The following is a 20590-nucleotide window of genomic DNA, read 5'->3' on the forward strand; positions in this document are numbered from 1 at the left end:
TATATATAAATAAATATTTAGTTTGTCATTAATAATTTGTTTTTTTCACCCTAAACACTAAAGGACACTAATAATTGAACTTTTTATTTCTCCAAATGTGTATAGGAAAAAGAATGAGACATTTTAAGAATTAAAATCATAAATGGTATTTTGGCAAAAGGACATTAAAAATTCATAAGAAAAATTCATTTTCTTTTCTGAATCAATTATGTTAAGTGTCTCTAATGGATAACCTCAAATGACATCACACACAACATGAGTTGTGAACAGATAGTACCAATTTAACCCATCAACGGATCCTCAGATTTCGTAAACACAGTTAATGCGCAACTACGAAAGGAAACAACTCTAATTTAATGCTGCCAGAATAAAATATGCTATTTTTTCCCTTTCACAAACAAATATATTAAGGAATAATTAATTAATTAAGTTTAAATCATTAGCAGTGGAAATATAGATTAAGATAAAAAATGATAAGAGTGAGAGTCAGAGTGTGGAATTATCAAACTGAATGGTCAATCTTATCTTATCTCAGTCATATAAATTACGTGAATATATAATTTGTGACAACTTACCAATCAAAAATTCATCATTTTTCTAATATGGAGGCTGCATTCGTCAATGCATTCTATTTTATTTTGAAATAGTCAACTATTGTCGAACCATGTGATATGGTTTATATCTGTTTTTTTAAAATGCATTTTAAATAATGATACATAAAATCAATTAACATATTTAATTAATCTAATTTAAACATTAGTTTGTTCTTGTGAATTGGTTGAGCGTAAGTTAATTCAAAACTATCTCATAGCATAAAATTCACAATTAAATGGAGAAATTTAGTGATAAATAATTTATTTAAGGATTTAATTTAATCTTATTTTTATTTTAATGTTGATTTATTTAAGCTGGTTTTTATTTTGAATGTTAAATCAATTTTTTCTATCCAGATATGGGATTTTATGTATAAATGGTTAATACTTTATTAATTGGTATTTTAGTCCATGTATAGCGCTTCATAAATATTTCTTCTATATATAATTAAAATTCACAATAAATATTTTTTTTAATGCATACTATAAATTATTAAAATTATAACAAATGTCTTTAAAGATATAGCATTTAGATTATTATTATTCTTAATACTCTCACTCTTTTGTTTTCTAATTAATAAATAAATAAATTTTCAACTCAACCATATATTGGTTCAATAACTCAAATTACTACTTTCCACCTTTACTTTATAATATATACATACGTTAATGGCAATATTGATTTATCAAAACTTTAACCTATTATATCTATATATCTATCTATCTATCTATAATATTAAATTATTGCTTTTAAATTATTTCATATCCTTGTATTATAATATACCACAATAAATCATTCCTTTCGTTGATATCATTTCATTTGTGAACCCTCAGTGTTTGAAAGATGTTTGTTTTCTGTAATTTTATTTTACTTTTCTTGGAAAATATAAGTTGAGAATAAATATTCTCATTTGAAAGTTATGGAAATGTATTATCTGATATATTATATCATAGATATAAATTTATTTGAAAGAAGAACCATCAACTCAATTAACTAAGTTCAATGAAACAATTAACAGCATCAAACCGAATAAATGAAATGTATGTCAAAATATCGCGAGAGGAAAAAATTTGTGAGATTCTTCCAGTGCAAATTCTCCTCAATGGAGTAGTTACTTTAGGTGAAGCTTCCATATCGTTGGAAACCAAACCACTATAAGTTAAAGTTGTCTAACAAAACACTTTTTTATGGTTGTTTCAATCTACAACACCTGAGAATCACAGCAAGTGCTATTTATCAACCAATCAGCAATTACGAGACTATGAATAGAGGTAGAAACAATCAGCAATTTCCGAAAGAAAGAGAGACAAAAGACTGAGGAACACAACCAATTACGTTTGTGCTAATTTAAGAAGGTTTCTATTTTTTTTGGACAAAGAAGGGTAGTTTATGAAACAGAGAAATCGAAATTGAAATAGAAAGTCGTGAATTGATAAATTTTGTTGGATTGGTTGAAGAAGTCCTCCACAATAAATGTACTGACACAACCAGCTTTGTCTAAATAATGACAATTGGTGTAGACATCCTTATACCTACCAATAAAAAGATGAATTGGAGGAGTTTAAACTTTTAAAGTAACTTCGAGATGAATGATTTTGGTCTCCCGATACGAGACGTATATTACGAATGAATATTTATAGGGATCATACACTTGTGATGCTTTGTTTGTCTGGTGTTTATAGAATGTGGTTGAAAGATTTGGAATTATAGAAATACTTCTGGGATATTTGCTCAAGATTCAAGTACTGGAGAAAAAAAAAGGAAGATGAATATTACATTATGCTAATGGAGTTGGTAACATTATGCATAGATATGGTTCATAGTCTTAGTATTGTTAGTCGATATATGAGAGAACCTAGACAAACTCATTAAAAGGTTTTAAGGTGGGTGCTGAAATATTTAGAAGAACAATATTGTCTTGTTTGGTATATAGTTATCTACCTTTCATAAAATTGTTATAGAAGGGTATCTGGACATTGATTATGTAGTTTACTATAAATATAGTATACAATTAGCGGTGACTTTATCTACAACTCATACAAAATGTATTGCGTTCACAAAAGGGGTAGATGAGATACTGAAATTGAAGGGGATGAGTTGAACTCTTCATTGTAAGAATCAAAGTGACATACATCTATAGCTAATCAAAATTACCATGAGAGGATGAAACACATATACATCATAATACATTTCGTGAGACATTATTGAGTTTGAGGTGGTCAAGATCAATAAGATAGTTTAATAAGAAAATTCACTAGATATATTTACAAAAATTTTACCAAGATTGAGATTCAGATAGTGTATGAAGCTAGTTAATTTTTCATTTGAGACGAAAGAAAGTTGAAGTTGATAGCTCTCCCATGATTTGAAATCAAGGTAGAGAATTGTAATGATTGACCTAAATCATATACACAAATCGTCTATTGGAGAGTTTAGTCAAACAGTCTAATTAGACCATCTGATGTGAAGGAGAATAAAATATCTATTGGAGATAATCTAATAATATTAAAATGAATTTTACAGTCTAATTTGTGTTCGATAATTGACTTGATAATTTTATTTTTTGAACGATTTTCGGTTACTCTTTAGTATAAGGTATATATATATATATATATATATTTATAAAAAGACTTTATAAACTTAGACCATACACACATTCTGAGTAAATGTTTTGGATAGACTATAGATATTAATAAAATTCTTTTCTTCAATGTTGTTCATGTGTTTTTTTCTTTGTTATTATTGAAAATCGAACAATTCATCACTCATTATTTACACTACATTTTATTTAGTGAAATCTATCTCTAAATAATTAATATGAAAAAGTTCATTTTGAAAGAGAATTTTTAGCATATTTTTGTAATATTTAAAATTAAATAATACATATATTTATTATTATTATTATTATTATTATTATTATTATTATTATATATATATATATATATATATAATGTAGCCTTTTCTCACCTAACCTAAGGAATGACTTAAAAGCTATTTCATAAAAAAAAACAAATATATATTAACATGACCAATTAAATATAATTTAAGAATATTTTTACTATTTTGACTTAAATATGTTTTTAGTTTAGGTAAAATAAATAAGTTTTAATTTTTTATTTTTATGAAAAGTTTTATTTTTTTATTCCTGTGGTATTTAAATCAATGTTTTTAATCTTTATAAAATGCATGAATTTTTATTTTAATCTATGTATAATTTTTTTATCCCTTCAAAATTTAAAAATCACCATTTGTTCTCACATTCATTTTAAGATAGTTAAATAATATTTATTTTACTAGTTATATCTAAGATATTAGTAGGCGTCACTTAAAATAGTCATTTGACACTTTATTCAACCCATAAGTAATTAAATAGTAACACGTAATACTAAAAATGAAAACAACATTTCTTAAGCAAATAAAAATAAAAATTAAGTTTAAAACTCACTTAGAAACTATAATATAATTTAAGAACTAATTTTCATCTTCTAAAGTAATGATTTGTTCTTTAGAGTTCAGTAGTTTGAGGAATTTTAGAACGAAAAGTAATTGCTGCAAATGCACATAAAGAAACATTTCTCTTATAAGATAATAAAGAAAGTGAGAAAACATATCACTTTCAATATAAGGAAAAAAAAAAATGAAATGCGTAAAGAAAATAATCATTTCCCATAATATCCTCAGTCCCCAAAAAATGTGTTATTACAATTTATCCAATACCGAATGTCTTCAATCGAATTATTTTTGTCTTCTCTTTAATTTTAACTGTTCTCTTTGGGTGTCCAGGTGGGATACCTGCAAAGATGTTTTTGTCTTCTCTTTAATTATAAGTGTTCTTCTTGGATGTCCGAGAGGGTAAGAGTATCTACAAAGATCCTCTGACACTCAAGTTAGAGGAGGTCAATTTTGGTAGTTTAATTCAAAATTCAAAATAACATTACATTTCACTATGAAAGTTTTCTCTTATTTATACCGTTTTAGTGAATCTTATCCTGTCAGAATGATTAAACAAAATCTAATTGACGTTTAATCCCACTTTATAATCCCTAATCGAGATTAATGTTCCTACTCTGTGATGTGACGTGAACATTGTTTTTTTACTAAGTGACCGCTAGACCGTCTATTCAGATTTTTGATTTCATAATATAACAAAATGTATAAATAATTTAAAACTTCTTTAATTTAATTTATTGATTATTTTTTAAAAATAAAAAATTCCTTCATTTTCATTTTTCATTTTTCATTTAAACATGGGTTAGTTTTTCAAAAGTATGAAATGAAATTGGTTTTGAACGGTGCATGTAGAATGAGGTATCTATGTCACCTTTATTATTGAGCTCATATAGTCAAGATGATAATCTAAGGGGCAGTGTTCTGGGTCAAAATAAATGTCCTTTTAGATCTTATAAACATAATTTGTTCAACCTTTAATTTTGTAAAGGATATTAAAAAGGGTTAAACTTAATTTAACTTTATCAATTAAAGGTTAAAAGTAAATATTGAATAATTAAAATCAAGTAATCGATATTTATAACTCTAAAGATTAAGATGGAAATTTACTGTGTGCAGGTTGAGATAATAAAGTAACGAGAAAGGGGTCTAAAGCATGTTTTGAAAATTTTAATTTGTCATAATTTAAAAAAAAATAGGTATTTAACTGTTATCATTTTGAAAAATATAATGTATTTTCAATCACTCGAGAATTCAATTTTCAATCACAATGATCTTAAATATGTAAAGTATCTTAGTTATTAATAATAATGAATACAAATATTTTAGTTATTAGGTGGATAAGATATTATGATATCAGAATACATGCTGTTAGTATCTTTATTTGATTTTTTTTTATCAAACTACTACAGTAAAATTATTAAGAATTGAAAAATGATTTATATTTTTTTTCATATATTTATTTATATATATATACATATATATAGATTTCTAGAATTGAAAATATTTTTAAGAAAATAAAATTTATTTAAACATATACTTTGCATATAATTTATTTGATTTTTTTAAAAAGATTGATTTTTATTGATAGTTTGTCATATATTTAGTTTGACTTACATTTTAGAATTAAATTTTTATTTAAGTTTATAATTTAAAGAATAACACCTATTCTCGTCCCTGTTTAGAAATAACTCATATATTAACTAATTAAGTTTGATTTCTTTAACATTTATTCAGTGTTTTAGTTATACTGATTAGTAATTTATGCTAACATACTCTTCTTTACTAATTAATTACAATTATGTATAAAATATTTATATTATATAATTGAAAATATTATATTATGACTTAAATTATTCATTGTAAATTCAATTTAAATATTAATTTGTGATGAATTGTATAATATGATAGATTATATTTAAAATATGTAATTATTATGAATTTTATATTATAACAATTTATATATTCATTAGACAGAGTAATTTTTAATAATAAATTTCTTAAAGTATATTTATATTTTTAGTATGATCTTTAGGTGTAGTGTTTTTAAAACATAATCATTTGAAAATCAAAATGGAGATTTGTATAAAATTTTAATTGGTAGAAGACGATTAATTTATTTTTGGTTTGAAGTTTGAAACGTTCCATCGAACTCCCAAATGATAGGGAAAAGGAATAGAAAGAGGAATCAAGTAACAATAATTCCAGAGAAATGGAATAATGCAAAGTAAAAATGATGGAACAAAGGAAACAAAATTTGAGAAGCTAAGTTACCGAACCAATATAATACCTATTATTCTCCGCTTCTCTTTTCTTCTCTTCTCCCTAATCCACACCACACACAGCACCAATGGTGAGAGTGGTTCTCATGGCTTCTTCGATTCGACCCACTCTCTCCTCTCTCACCATCTCTCCACCTTCCTCTCTTCCTCTCTTCAACCCTTCTCCCCGTCTCTCTTTCTCTGGTAAGTTCATATTCTTCTGTCACTTCAATTGATGAGTATTTGTTGCCTTTTTTCAATCCCAATTGCTGCTTCAATTGCCACTTGTGCTGATTCAACACTTTGAAATTGAATTTTGGATTTGGGTGCAGTGTCTCGGTACCATAGTTTTGGCCTGAAGGCTTCCAGAGTGCTGAGACAAGATGGTAATCCCGTGAGAGTCATGGCGTCAGGGGACGTGTCTCAATCTGTCGCGGCTGCATCACCGGAAAATGTGCTTGAGTGGGTCAAGCAGGACAATCGAAGAATGCTTCACGTTGTGTATCGAGTTGGGGACTTGGACAGGACCATAAAGTATGCACTGTCTTATATATATATCCCAATTGGGTCTTGTTTGGATAAAACTTTTCAATAAGCACTTATAGGAGAGAAAAAAAAAGGTAAAAAATTAATTAAGTTTCTACCTTAAGTTAAAAATCAGCATAGATGAGTTAAGGTAAATTTAGAAGAAGCTAAATGAGAGAACTTCAGCTTAATTGATTGAAAGCTGCTTATCTGTGATATAAAAAGGTTTATGGATGAGCGTTTACTCTTGGTGATTTTAGGTTTTATACGGAGTGTCTTGGAATGAAGCTCCTCAGAAAGAGGGACATACCGGAGGAGAGATATACTAATGCCTTTCTTGGATATGGGCCTGAAGACTCACACTTTGTTATTGAACTGACATATAGTAAGGGTCTCACTGTGTTTATAATGGTATTCCTCTTGAAATGTGCAAAATCTAGTCTACTCAATGACCTTTAGTAATAATTATAGGACTTTGGCTCTTTGTTGGAGTAAGCTATGTCTGCTTATGCAAAGAGAGTTTTCGATTGATTTTGGCTTTTTTGTTTAACAACATTTCAGATTATGGAGTTGACAAGTATGATATTGGAACTGCATTTGGCCATTTTGGTATTGCCGTTGATGATGTAAGTTTTCCAAGCTTTAGCATCCTCTGTGGTCCTTTTTTTTAACATCTTTGTAGTGCTCATAGGTTGTTCTTTCCTGTTGAGTTGGTAGGATTTCTTCTCTATTGGCCTTTTGACCACATTGCTAGAATTTCTTTGTTTGTATGATTCTCTATTAGGTTGTAAAAGCAGTGGAGCTAATAAGAGCTAAGGGTGGTAAAATAACTAGAGAGCCTGGTCCTGTAAAGGGAGGGCGTTCAGTAATTGCATTTGTTGAAGACCCCGATGGTTACAAATTTGAACTTATAGAAAGAGGTCCAACTCCTGAACCCTTGTGCCAAGTAATGCTCCGAGTGGGTGATCTTAATCGTTCCATAGAATTTTATGAGAAGGTTAGGGTCATTTGTAGTTTATGTTGGTTCAGACTCTACTGTTTTCTTATTTCCTTTGCATAAAATTAAGGTCGTGTCGTTTTTAACATTTAGGCATTTGGTATGGAGCTGCTTCGTACTCGAGACAATCCAGAATACAAGGTATGATGACTTCCCCTTTACTTTTTTTTTTTCTGTGAAATATATGCAAATTATATACCTTATATTTAACAGTTAAGATGGTTTAAATTTAGGTTTATGAGTGTGTGAAATTTTTGCAAGTACATTTGATGATCTGCAAATGCAACTTTCCGAAATTTTTTTTTCTGATTTTTATGATGGTTTCCTTTATAAATTTGAGGTTTTCGTCTTGCTTGCTTTATCTGCCTCAAAATTGTTTCACAACACCTTATTTGATACTTTAGGGCATGTGCTTATCTTCATTTCACCTGTGTTTCTTTGATGGCCTTCTTTTGGGCAGTATACCATAGCAATGCTGGGTTATGGTCCAGAAGATAAAAGCACTGTTCTGGAGTTGACTTACAATTATGGAGTCACTGAATACGATAAAGGAAATGCTTATGCTCAAGTAAGTAGAAGTTTCTCCCTCCCCAAATTCTTTTTATGGGATCTGTGGAAGAGGTTTTCATTGCTACAATTATTATATCAGCTTTTATTTTCTGTAAGGGAGAAAGTAAAAATGAAAGAAAGAAAGGGAATTAGAGTGGAACGTGATATTCTTTGAATGAGTTGAGAGTGAAAATGAGTGAAAAGTAAAATGATTTCATTTATTATAGTTATTATTTATTATTTTTAGATTATTTTAATTATTTATTATTGATTATAATAGAAAAATAAAACTCAATCGATTATGGGTTCAAGTAATTGATTATGCTATATGAAGCTTATAAGCCACAAGTCAACGTAAATTTCTTCTCATTTCTCACCATTATAAAGCAGAAGTTGAAACCTGTGATGCACGCAAGAGTTTCAGCGCAAATCACTTCACAACCGCTGTTCTAAAAGTGCAATACAATCGCATATCATCTCTTCTCGATCCTCGCTAACAGTAAAAGAGTTTGAACAAACAGAAGCTAACTGAAATGATTGTTACCTTGTGTTTTCGTATCCATAGTTAACTTCATACCTTCAATTTTTCAGCACAATACGTATGATCTCATACTAACTACCCAAGCTCTCTGTACTTGACCAGTTGTAGATTCTTAGTGACTTGTTTCATACCTACCCAAAGACAATTCTTCTGTTGATTTTCTTTGCACACCTTTCTGATTCTGAATGTGTAAGGTAGTCAGGACTCAGGAATCAGTTGAACAAGAACTTGTGCTGCTGTATTCAACTTTTGAGAAATAACAATATTATATTTATCTAAAAAGTGACACGCACTACTTTGTTTTCTCTCTAAACTTTTTTCTCATTTTCTATCAAATCTGTAACTTCTATGCCAATTTGCAGATTGCAGTAGGCACAGATGATGTGTACAAAACTGCAGAAGCGATTAAACTATCTGGAGGAAAGATTACTCGTGAACCTGGACCATTACCTGGTATCAACACCAAAATTACTGCATGCTTGGATCCTGATGGTTGGAAGTCGGTATGTCTAATTGATCTTGCTATTTAATGTCTCCCAAGGCTTAAGCTAGAAAATGAAAGCTCATGAATGAGGCTTGGATAAAAAAAGCTTATGTATAATAGACAAGGATTGAACTTGATTGTTTGTTGATAAAGGCTCTAATATCTTATCGAAGGCAAACACTCTTAAAAGGATTAAGTTATATCACTAACATGCCCCCTCACCCTTCACACAATAGGCCCATTTTTACAGTATATTCAACTTTATCTTCATTTAGAAGAAATGGCAATAGAGATGAAAGCTTGAACTACTTGATCATAAAAATTTTGATTGTTCGACACTGTTAAACATAAAATCATTCATATGTTCTTACTAGCAATCTGAACTGATGATAGGATAGTTAATTCATGACATGATATCAATGTTTTTATGATCATGTGGTTTGAAATTCAATCCTTGTTGCTCATTCGTACTAATCAGCATTTGTGACTAACTAGCTTTACCACCTCTAAATGTGCAGGTTTTTGTAGATAATGTTGATTTTCTAAAGGAGTTGGAATAGAGTATTCTTTGAAGGAAAATATTTGCATCAGATGTATCATATTCAAATCAGATTTTGTAGATAATGTAATAATGACACAATAGCACCGACCCTGTAAGCTGTAGCAGATGTCTTTGTCTAAATACAATGAAGAAAGCTTTTGACAAACTTTGCCGTTCGTTGTTCACTCCCAATATTTCAGATGGATCATCACTCTTCTATAAATTTTGGACTCCGGTGTTAGCCAATTAAATTATATCACTTTATAAAATTATTCGATTTTTAATCTCTTGCTTTTTTATTTATTTATTTTACCATAGTTGATGCTGTTAAAGTTGTCTGAAAAGTTATCCGATTAACAACAGGGAATTAATTCGTGGTTAGATAAATTTATTTTTAATCTTTTGAAGTCTTTTAATGTGATGAAAATTCAGGTTTTGTTACGCTTAACTCAAGCTATACCTCCTTCTACTATAAAATACAAACACAACCACCAATATTATTTTCAAAGACAGTTTTTCAAAATTATATATCTACTAAGTTTTACACTTATTTACATTTATATATAATAATATAAATTGTCCTATAATAATACGAATTTATGAAATTAATATTAATTTATTGATTTCATTTATAAGAAAAAAATTGTTGTTTTTGTAATTTAGATACTATTTAATTTTTTAATACTATTTCACTTCTTTTGAAAGTGATATTTTTATTGTTTCATTATTTTTTATTTATATAGTTTAATTATTAAAATAGTTAACATAAATATGTATATTATTAGCAAATAATTATATAAATTTTTTAAAAAAGTATGTTGCTAAATTTTAACATACATTCAATTTTTACTAAATTATGAGCAAAAGTTAAAGAATCATATTTTAAAATACCATTAATAAATATATAGACATATTATTTTTAATCAGGTTCGAAATAATCATAAATATTATTAATAATATTTAATTAACATCATTATTTTCATATTTCAAAATCACATTTTTCTAATCAGATTCATACAATTTAAAATAAATTTTCGTATGACCGTGCCCATGCTCACTAGTTTATACTCTAAAATCAAAACATCGTACTCAATAAATTCACACAAATAAAGTAAAAAAATGTAAATAACTATAAATTATGAAAAATAACAAAAAAAAAATCATATGTACTGATTTTAAATACATTTCTAGTTATATACATAATTAAAAGCATCATTAAATAAAAATAGGTCACTCAAACATATAATTTGATAGTGTGCTATAATATATAAAAAAAAATCGAAGTATAAGATATAAATCACTATTTTACGTGGCTAATTTACTCTTTTTTAACATATCTTTTTATCTCGTGAACAATTAATGAAATAATGGTTTAATGAATTTATAATACATGTCACTAAAAAATTATCAGAAAAGTTTTATTATATAATATAACAACAACAAAATCCAGTTAGTTCATTTTCTTAAAAAACAATATTCATAACACAATATTATAAATATAAACAAAAAACCATAAAATTTATATTTAAATAAAATAATAATTTACTTAAGTTTGTACTTAAGATCAAATAATAATCAATCCAACGTGTTGATAAATTGATTAACTGGAAAAATAAATAATTAACCCCAAAAGATTAAATGTAAAAAAAATGGTAAATAGATGGAGATGCAACATTCAAGCCAAGATCAACACCAGAATACATTTTAAAGATTTTAAGTGTGATCAAAATTTTATAATCCCTTACGAATGATAATGAAAATGACAGTTCTTGAGCTTCATATTAAAAATTACTTGAGTGATCTTGTACCCTAAAATTGCCTAATAATTTTACCTAAAAAGGAACAAGAAATCATTATGATCCCAAAGTAGCACCTTCTTTAAAGTAAAACTCTACCTCCATAATATAACACATCCAACATATAATACACACTTACTAAAAAAACCAATGATTCTATTCTCAATAACTCTTATTTTTAAATCAAGTTAATAAAATGTACTTTAATAAAATTATTTTTAAATGAAAAAAAGAAATAAACAATTTTAACTAATTTTCGTATTTAGTAAAATGAGTTAATATTAGTGTCCCTTAGTTTTAATAGATTACTTAGAATGATGTTTAATACTTAGAAAACTAGTGTTTTTTTTTTACTTATTTAATACATACAATAATATTGTAACATTTATAACAATGTATAATAAGATTTCCACTCAAATTATTTTCTCACTTTATCCTTAATAATATTTTATAAGATTTACAATAAAGGATAATGAAAATAGATTACTACTTATATAAAAAAAAATACTTATTTTTATTCTACAATTAAGTTGTAAATGTTTATAATGTATAATAAATAATTTTTTAATTATCTTATTTTTTATATAATAGAAAAATTATATAAAATTAATATATATATATATATATATATATATTTATAAAGAAATTATGATATTGATGGTTTGACTTCATTCTGGAACTTAGACCCAGTTACTAGAACACACCACCATAAAAAACATATACAGTAGAAAACAAAATGGTGGAAGCAACCTTTTATACCAATTTTTAGCTTTGCATTTTGAAAATATTTTTAAACAACCAACTTTGTTTATCACAATTTTCAGTCCACCACCTTTTATTTATCTGTTTCATGGAATTAGTCTAATTTTTAAACACTGGTCAATAATATACCCTTTTTTTTTCATTTTTGTTATATATATTACATTCTTTCCCTGGATTTTTTTTTTCTAATTTAATTTTCCTCCATTCCAAACTCGCCAATCATGGACATAATGAAATGAATCTTTCACTAAATAAAAAAAATTAAAGGGTTAATTATGTTTGTTTCTTAATGATAAGAAAATCATTAAAATAAAAATCAATTTTAGAGATAAATAATTAGTTGCTATAGTGATTAAATTAGACAAATAATTAATTTCTATTATTGATAAATAGTTTCTAAATTGATATCTAAGGAGCTACTAGAATTTTAACTATCAATTATTTAGATTTTAACCTGGTAGCTAATTAGATGCAAATTTAAAAATTATTTTATCAATAATAGAAACTAATTTAAAAATAAATAATTTTTTAATCTTTAAAATTGTTTCTAATTTAGTCAGTGTAGCAACTAATTATTTTTTATCTCTAAAATTGATTTTTATTTAATGATTTTCGTGAATGTACTTTTAGGTGGTTTTTATTCCTAATCCAAAGTTTAGACTTTTTTAAGTTTTTGTAACAATAGAAAATAATTGAAATGAATTCATACTATTCTTATTCTTATGATAAACAAATTTTCAGTATGAAAGATGAAAGATGTTGGTGTTGATGATAATCTGTTGAAAATTTATTTGTTAGATCTTAAAAACACTGGTAAAATACTTATAACCGAAATCTAAAATTTGGATTAGGAAGCGTTATATTACTATCACAAAAAATATACTTAACCTAAAACTGTAAAGTGAATTGAAGGATGAAAGATTTGATGTTATCTAAGTGGGATGAGAAGAGTTAAAGAAAAGTAAGAAGGATCCAAAGACAGATTCTGAAAGTATTATTTGGTAGAAGGATGACAGAAAATACGCAAGTCGCATATCATATGAACAAAAGAAAAAAAAAAAAGCATGAAGGCGATTATGGAAAAGAACTAAAACATTATTTTGAAGTAGTAATATTATAGTAATGGTTGAAGAGTTTGAGAGCTCTGACTACTTCAGTGAGCACAATCGCTGGTTCTGTAGTGTGAACACCAACCATTGCAGCCAGCTGCTGAATTTTGTTCTTTGTTTTGGCATCATTGAGGAAGTCATCCAAAGTGAGTTCTTCTTCATCAGAGGCCTCGGGAGCATGAAATGAAGGGTCCATGGTGTGAGGAGAATGAAGAATATGGAAGAGAAGATATAAGAGGAATTGGTGCAGTCGTCATGAAGTGCAATAATGACGAGCGTTATGAAGTGAGGTGAGATGAAGAAAACGTTGAAAGTAAAAGTAATGAGGCAATTATGACCATAATTCATTTGGACCCTGGTTTTTGAATTTTTAGTAAAGCCTCTCATCCTTTCTTTTTCTTTTTCTTCACACATTTGACTTTTCTGCTTTCACTACTATACATTTCTTTCTTATCACCTTTAACTACTGATTTATCAGGCTAATGAGACAATGCAATTAAATCGGACACACTAAACGCTGATACGGTATATCGTAAAGTGTTTCATTAAAAAAATATTTGTTAATTTTTGACATTTTTAACATCTGACATAATTTTAAAAAAAATACATACCTTAATTTTTTAAAAGTTCAAACTTATTATATAAATTTTTATTATATTAAAAAATAAGGAACAAATTATTCTGAACCAGTTAAGAGAAACATCTCCGTTTTATATAATTCAAAATATAGATATATGTCTAATCTGTATTAGATAGCTACTTATTCAATTTTATGAAATGTATAATTATTTTTTTCAAATTTTGAATCAAATTTAAATTCTATAATTCAAATTAAGAAAAAAAAATCAAAATATAATTAAGTCTTTTATTTAACTTTGTTGCCCATAACAAAATTGTGTGATCTGGTATGCAAGATAATGTTGTGAGCTTGTAAAAAGGGTTATTATTTATGAGGGTTAAATTGAAATCCACATAGGCACCATTAGTCATTCTCTCCCTCCTCTGTGCACGTGCACGTTCACGTGAGTTTTTCTGAGCATGCAAATGCGCGCACACACGCATACCCAATGAGTACTTGCAACGATTCAATAATTATTTTATATATAGATAAACTAATTAAATATTTAATTGATAAAAAATACTAATATTCCCTTGAACTTAACAAATTACAATTAAATAGAAACAAAAATTTAAATTAAAAAAAGAAAAGTACTGAAATAAACATGATTCATTTTTAGAATAAATACTCCAAGAGGACATTGGAGAAAAATAGAAACGCTACCATTATTTCTAAAAGTCAATCCAGATATTTTACAAAATTGTAAACATAACACATCCTTTAATCATTCAATTTCAATCTATAAAACATAAGAGAAATTACATCACATTTCTTAGCTTAAAAATCAAATTAAGTGGAGTGAATTTTTAAGTATTCTGAGTGTTTACTCACTTTTAAAAGCTCCATAAAAGCCATTCGTATTTACACAAAAAGATAAAAATACATGGATATGCATTTTCCTCCTCTACATTCAACCCCCTCAACTCAAAATCTGTTTTACTACTGTTTCGTGAACAGTATCTGCACTGCATGCAAGATTGCTGTCGGTAAGAACCAGCATTGATCTCAATATATAACAGCCGCATCTCTGCGGAGCAAAAGCTAAATTATGACATTGACTGTGCAACTAACTCTGCACAGATCATTTGCGAAAAACCAAAATTGGTCTATTGAAACCAGTCTTGCTAAGTGTCAAACCAGAAGTGATGTCTTCTACAGTTCGAAATCCAATCTGAGTCATTTAAACATCAGCCATTAGAATCTGAATAAAGTCATGATAAATAGGCAATGCAACAACAGGAATGCTTGTTACCAAAAGAGGAAGGTAGTATTCCAAAATAAATATTCAACGCAAACCTTATCTAATAATATTTCCTGAAACTGTTCTGGACGAATTGTAATATTACGGTAGTTGGCAGCAGTGGTCTGCATAATGGAAAAAATGAAATAATTCAATAGCCCCTTTCTTATTTTTAGCATTGTCCAGCTAGGATTAAAGAAATTTTTAAGAACAGTAGTAAAATATCAGCAAATTCATAACGCATTAGTTGTTCCATTAACATAAAAACAGAATTACAGAATATACATCCATTGAAGCTAATGATTTGTTTATTTCAAGAAAACATTTTCCACTTTCAAAAATGATTCCAGACCATGCAGAGATTTTACAAGAATAGATCAAAGATAACTAGTGTAAACTTAGTAAGCTTGCCAAAGTATGCATGTAAAGGTTTATAGTTTACACTTCCCAGTACCCCTTTAATAATATTAACATGATAATCACAGAAAGGAAGGCTAGCAAACTATCACCTCTGATACATTACGATTGCTTTCATATGACTTCCATGGTTGAGGTTCCACCACAAAAATGCCACCCTGCACAGAAGAAATAATGTTTTTTTACATATACAACAAAATATAGTTACAGAAAGGTAGGGATGCGTGGGTACTGGGTGGTTTGCTGGTTTCCTGGAGATCATGTGCATTATTAAATAAAAAGAAGTAAAGAATATTAATCCAAGCTGGAACAAAAAGAAAAAGTAAAAAGTCTGAGTAGAGTGAGGAGATGGAACTTGAGAAAGAGTGTAGAAGAAAACATCCATGACTACCAGGTTAAAGAGAAAGGAAGGGGCTGGGAGTAGGTTTGCAGAAGAAATCATGTGCAGCCATATATACTTTTTCAGTTTCTTTTTCAACATTTTTATATTCGGTGGTCAAGACAAATAGTAGAAAGAAAAACAATAGGATGATAAAAAGAGATAATACTTACAGGTCGGAGCAGTTCCCAAATCTCTGAAAATAAAGTAATTAAGCCGTCATCCCCCCAATTTAGATGTATCCACTTCGTTACACTCAAACTACAATGGAAAGATAACTTATATTTTAACCTAAGCAGCACATTGGAGACAAATCAAAATAAACATATTCGGGTAATATTGTTATAGAGAAAGGGTTAAGTCAAAACCAACTTGAGAATATCTTTCTTCCTGCAGCTTAATAATTGAAAATGCAAGTGCTTGGTCAATAAAAGTAATGAGTAATCATGCTTAAAAATGCAATTTCAAAAATATCCAAGCATTAAGAACAAAAAAGTAAAATATGAGATATCCATTAGGATAGTGCTAAGATGTCACACATAGACTAGGAATATGGCCATAAAGTACTTATAACAACACTTGGGAAATTTTTCCCTTCAAGTTAGCTGGAGGCTGAATTATATCACTATCAGTATAGTGCCAGACATGGCAATTGAATCAACATTCAAATGGAGAATTGGAATGTCTATTTTCTCAATTGTGAATTTAACGGTATCATGAATAGTAAGATTCATGATTGATAATAAAATATAGTCCATAAACTAACAAAGACATAGAAGTACAAATTCACAATCAATAACTGAAACAAATAAATCTAAAAACACATTCAACCCAAATTAAAATTATGGAACATACACAATATACAAATTAATATATTTTTTAATAAAATATATAATATTGGTATGCCAAACTTGACAGATACCAGCATCTACAAAAACTGCCAAAACAGTGGTAGTGTTTGATGGACCCAAATTCCACAAATTATTTTGAATCTGGTGCCTACATTTAGGAGGAAGGAGGCAAAACCTGGCATTGCGGTAAACTTGCACCAGGGTCACTGGTTGGCATGAGTTTGAATTCGGTAAAAGATTGTTTTCATATGCAAGGGTAAGACTGAGAACAATGACCCTTGCTCATAGCTTCCCCTGTAAGAAGTTTTCTCACACCAGGGTTCCTTAGTATAGTTGACATTTAGGGGGAATAATTTAAAGAGTTTTACCTATGAAGATAAAATATAACGAATAGTAGCTAACCACATTAGTGTTTGAAAAGAAGAAAAGACCATCCTCTGAAATTTACAATTTCCAGGCCACAGACAAGTAAAAAAAATCACCATCTTCAAGTAGTTGCTACTATATCAAAAGAAACGTATCAAAGAAAGGTATGAGAGTCAAGAAGAGGAGGATCAAAGAAGAGTAGAAAGAAGTCAAAAAGAATGGGTTGAGAACATAATATTATATTTTCTTGGTCTTTTCAGAGCTGGGTCGTGCATAACCTGACCTAGTTTGGTACGCAACTCACCAGCCATAGAATCACATAATTCATCAAATGGTAATGTAGTGATACTTGTTATTCACCTGTGATTCATGGTACGATTCAAGAACCACACCACAGTGATTTTTTTCAATGATTCATATTGCTAGCTACTTGAATCAAATCATTATTGCATCATGAATCAAACTATACTGATAACAATGGAACACATATCTAGTCTTGATGTTAGGTAATCCACACATGTCCAATCATGCAAAATTTACCCTTTAGTTATCCATTGGTGGATGTGAGTGGTGGGTATTAGGATGTCCCACATTAACTAGAAAAACATAGCCAAAGCGCTCCTGACCTAACTCTGGAGACAACTTCTGGGTCTCGGATATTGCCCAAATTATTTTCAATAAATAGCAACTATCCAGTGGAAGTCAATCCAAAAAAAGGAGTAGAAAGGACTAGAAAGGACAAAAAAATCAAATCCAAACAAATTTGAACAGGACTTTTCCTATAGGGCATAAGGCATGACAAATTTCTACCTACTTCAGTCCCTCCCCTTAAAAGTTTTAGCCCAAAAAATGTTTTTCAGGAAGTGAAACAGGGGGCAACAACTAACACAGTAACTTACCAAAGAATTGTATCATAGTTCTTTCCTGGTGGATGTCGACTGTGAACAAAATTTTCTCGTCTAAATGAAACTATAGTTAACAGATCACTTTGCTCTGAAGAAGAATGTTTCTTTGAAATCTCCTTAGTCTCATTAGACAAGGCAGAAACACTGTTGCCTGAATCATCAGCACGATCCTTGTCCTGAAGTTTGGAGGCTTTCACAGGTTTATTCCCAGTAGAGGTCCATCTAAGAGCTTTCCTGAGATTCCAATATGCATCCTGAACTCGATCTAGCATTGAGCATAAAAAAATCAATTAAAAAAATTATTGGTACTACCCAATTGGCAAGTTCAAAAGTTGAGTAAGGAGTTTATACTTAATACTATCTGTTTCTAAATCATGAATATGATATTGACATAATTGTAAACAACTTATCTAACTTCCTGATAAGTATCCAATACTGATACCAGAAACAAAATTCAGAGCATCTTTACACCCTCTTTTCTCCTTGAGATAGAGTTAAATCAATTTCTAAATATATATTTTTTTAACTAACTGTTTCATTCTATGCTGATTTTAAATCATAAATGTTACTTTGCTAGAGAAGTATACTGCATATTAGCCACCTGTCCCGTTGCAAGGAGAATATAGTTTGAGTTGGTTTAAGCCCTATTCAATTCAAAAATTGAGGCCCTAAGGAAATGTTTTCTGCTTCCATTGACTGTTTTCACTAATAACTACAGAAAAATAAACATTATTTTTACTGTTCATGGCAAAGCAATATCAATTTTTAATTTCAAGACATACACATTAGAATTATGCTATGTTTGGCATTCGTCTAGGGTAAGAAAGAAACATATGCAGAACAAAGCTGAATTTTAACTCACAAGATACCATCAGGCAGGCAATAAAAATTAAAAAAGATTAGAATCTTACCAGAATCAATGTCAAGTCCAAGAATGCTCCGGCAGCAAAACTTCTGTGCTGTGGGGGAGAAGCAATGAGCATGAGATGCAAATAGTTATTTACTTTACAGCAATAGTCAAACTTATAGCCATTTGAATGATAGCTTAGTTGAAGGCATAAATCATTGAAACAGAAATATTAAGGAAATAGGGAGAAAATTACCAATCTGTATAGTGATTATCCCGTTGTTGCAGCCAATATCAAGACAGTCCTTCCCTTCAAACCACTCCTTTCTGAACACTTTCAATCGAGGATCTTCATCCATGCCTTGATCAATCTGAAACAACATCAAATTAACAAAATATCGAACATGGGCAACCTTAAACTCAATAAAAAAAACGCTAACAAATGAAAGAGAAGAAGAATACTCGATATCCATAGTAACTCTTGTAGTTTCCGTATGGGAAAACTTGCTTCCGCTTTTTATTGTTCTGCTTTTGGGTTTCCATTGAATCGCCTCTTTCTCTTTTTTTCTCTTCTTTGTGCTTTTCCCCCATGCCTACAATAAAACCCACCTCTTTTCGTCAGGGGTTTATAGGCTTACAATTATACCATAAACGTTCAATATTCATATTTCTTTCTTCCTAATTTACTTTCATACAATCCTGCACGAGAGAAAAAAAAAATAAAGTAAAAAGTATAATAAAAAAATAAAATTTAAATAAATAAAAATATAAATGTTAATTATATAAATAAGTGGGTAGAAATACATAAATATATTATGGTTGCTTCTTCTTCCACCAGATCAATTGTGATTTACATTCAACTTATGAATCTTGGACATTTCTCTTAAATGGTATGTCGGATACACATATCGGTGTCAACACTCATAGGGTACTTATAGGTGAAGTTTTCAATTCAAAAAATATTTGTTGGATTTATGACAATTTTAGCATTGTTCTAACACAATTTTAAAGAGGACAAATACAATAATTTTCAAAAAAACTCAAATTTATAGTATAAATTTTTATTATGATTATAAAAATAAGAAACAAATTTTTTTGACCCAGTCTTCTTACTGCTCCAAAAAAATTCTGAAACATACTTGTGCACATAAATATTTATTGTCAATTTATATAATTCATAAATATTTTAGCACTATTCTAACACAATTTTAAAAAAGACAAATACAATAATTTTCTAAAATCTCAAATTTATTGTAAAATTTTTTATTATGATTATAAAAATAAGAAACAAAATATTTTGAACCAGTCATGAAAAACATCTTCCTGCTCCAAAAAATTCTGAAACATACTTGTGCATATA

General features: G+C 28.7%; 2 protein-coding genes across 2 annotated transcripts; one reads left to right on the forward strand and one right to left on the reverse strand.

Annotated features, from left to right (window-relative positions):
* The first annotated feature begins 6187 nt into the window (after positions 1 to 6187).
* Positions 6188 to 10105, forward strand: LOC137812851 (putative lactoylglutathione lyase, chloroplastic). Its single transcript, XM_068615080.1, has 9 exons — positions 6188 to 6506; positions 6635 to 6836; positions 7088 to 7212; positions 7389 to 7453; positions 7612 to 7824; positions 7918 to 7965; positions 8285 to 8392; positions 9277 to 9417; positions 9917 to 10105. The coding sequence occupies exons 1-9, from the start codon at positions 6392 to 6394 to the stop codon at positions 9956 to 9958; spliced, it is 1059 nt and encodes a 352-aa protein (XP_068471181.1). The 5' UTR covers positions 6188 to 6391; the 3' UTR covers positions 9959 to 10105.
* A 4839-nt stretch (positions 10106 to 14944) lies between these two features.
* On the reverse strand, positions 14945 to 19885 carry LOC137812853 (S-adenosyl-L-methionine-dependent methyltransferases superfamily protein). The gene is made up of 8 exons (XM_068615081.2): positions 19693 to 19885; positions 19487 to 19601; positions 19295 to 19342; positions 18378 to 18648; positions 16435 to 16522; positions 15975 to 16040; positions 15522 to 15590; positions 14945 to 15396 (listed from the first exon to the last, which is right to left on the reverse strand). Exons 1-8 carry the CDS (start codon positions 19819 to 19821, stop codon positions 15307 to 15309), a joined length of 876 nt encoding a protein of 291 aa, XP_068471182.1. The 5' UTR covers positions 19822 to 19885; the 3' UTR covers positions 14945 to 15306.
* Between the last annotated feature and the right edge of the window lie 705 nt (positions 19886 to 20590).

Source organism: Phaseolus vulgaris, chromosome 2 (genome assembly GCF_051622355.1).
Source record: "Phaseolus vulgaris cultivar YP4 chromosome 2, ASM5162235v1, whole genome shotgun sequence".
Lineage (NCBI taxonomy): Eukaryota > Viridiplantae > Streptophyta > Magnoliopsida > Fabales > Fabaceae > Phaseolus > Phaseolus vulgaris.

Excerpts from the sequence above, each read along its gene's own strand:
- LOC137812851 (XM_068615080.1), top strand. The coding sequence starts at position 6,392 with ATGGTGAGAGTGGTTCTCATGGCTTCTTCGATTCGACCCACTCTCTCC. Across the intron at positions 6,507-6,634 it reads TCCCCGTCTCTCTTTCTCTG|TGTCTCGGTACCATAGTTTT; the intron begins GTAAGTTCATAT and ends ATTTGGGTGCAG. Across the intron at positions 7,825-7,917 it reads CCATAGAATTTTATGAGAAG|GCATTTGGTATGGAGCTGCT; the intron begins GTTAGGGTCATT and ends TTTAACATTTAG.
- LOC137812853 (XM_068615081.2), bottom strand. The coding sequence starts at position 19,821 with ATGGGGGAAAAGCACAAAGAAGAGAAAAAAAGAGAAAGAGGCGATTCA. Across the intron at positions 19,343-19,486 it reads GATAATCACTATACAGATTG|CACAGAAGTTTTGCTGCCGG; the intron begins GTAATTTTCTCC and ends TCTCCCCCACAG. Across the intron at positions 18,649-19,294 it reads TGGACTTGACATTGATTCTG|ATCGAGTTCAGGATGCATAT; the intron begins GTAAGATTCTAA and ends GCTCAATGCTAG.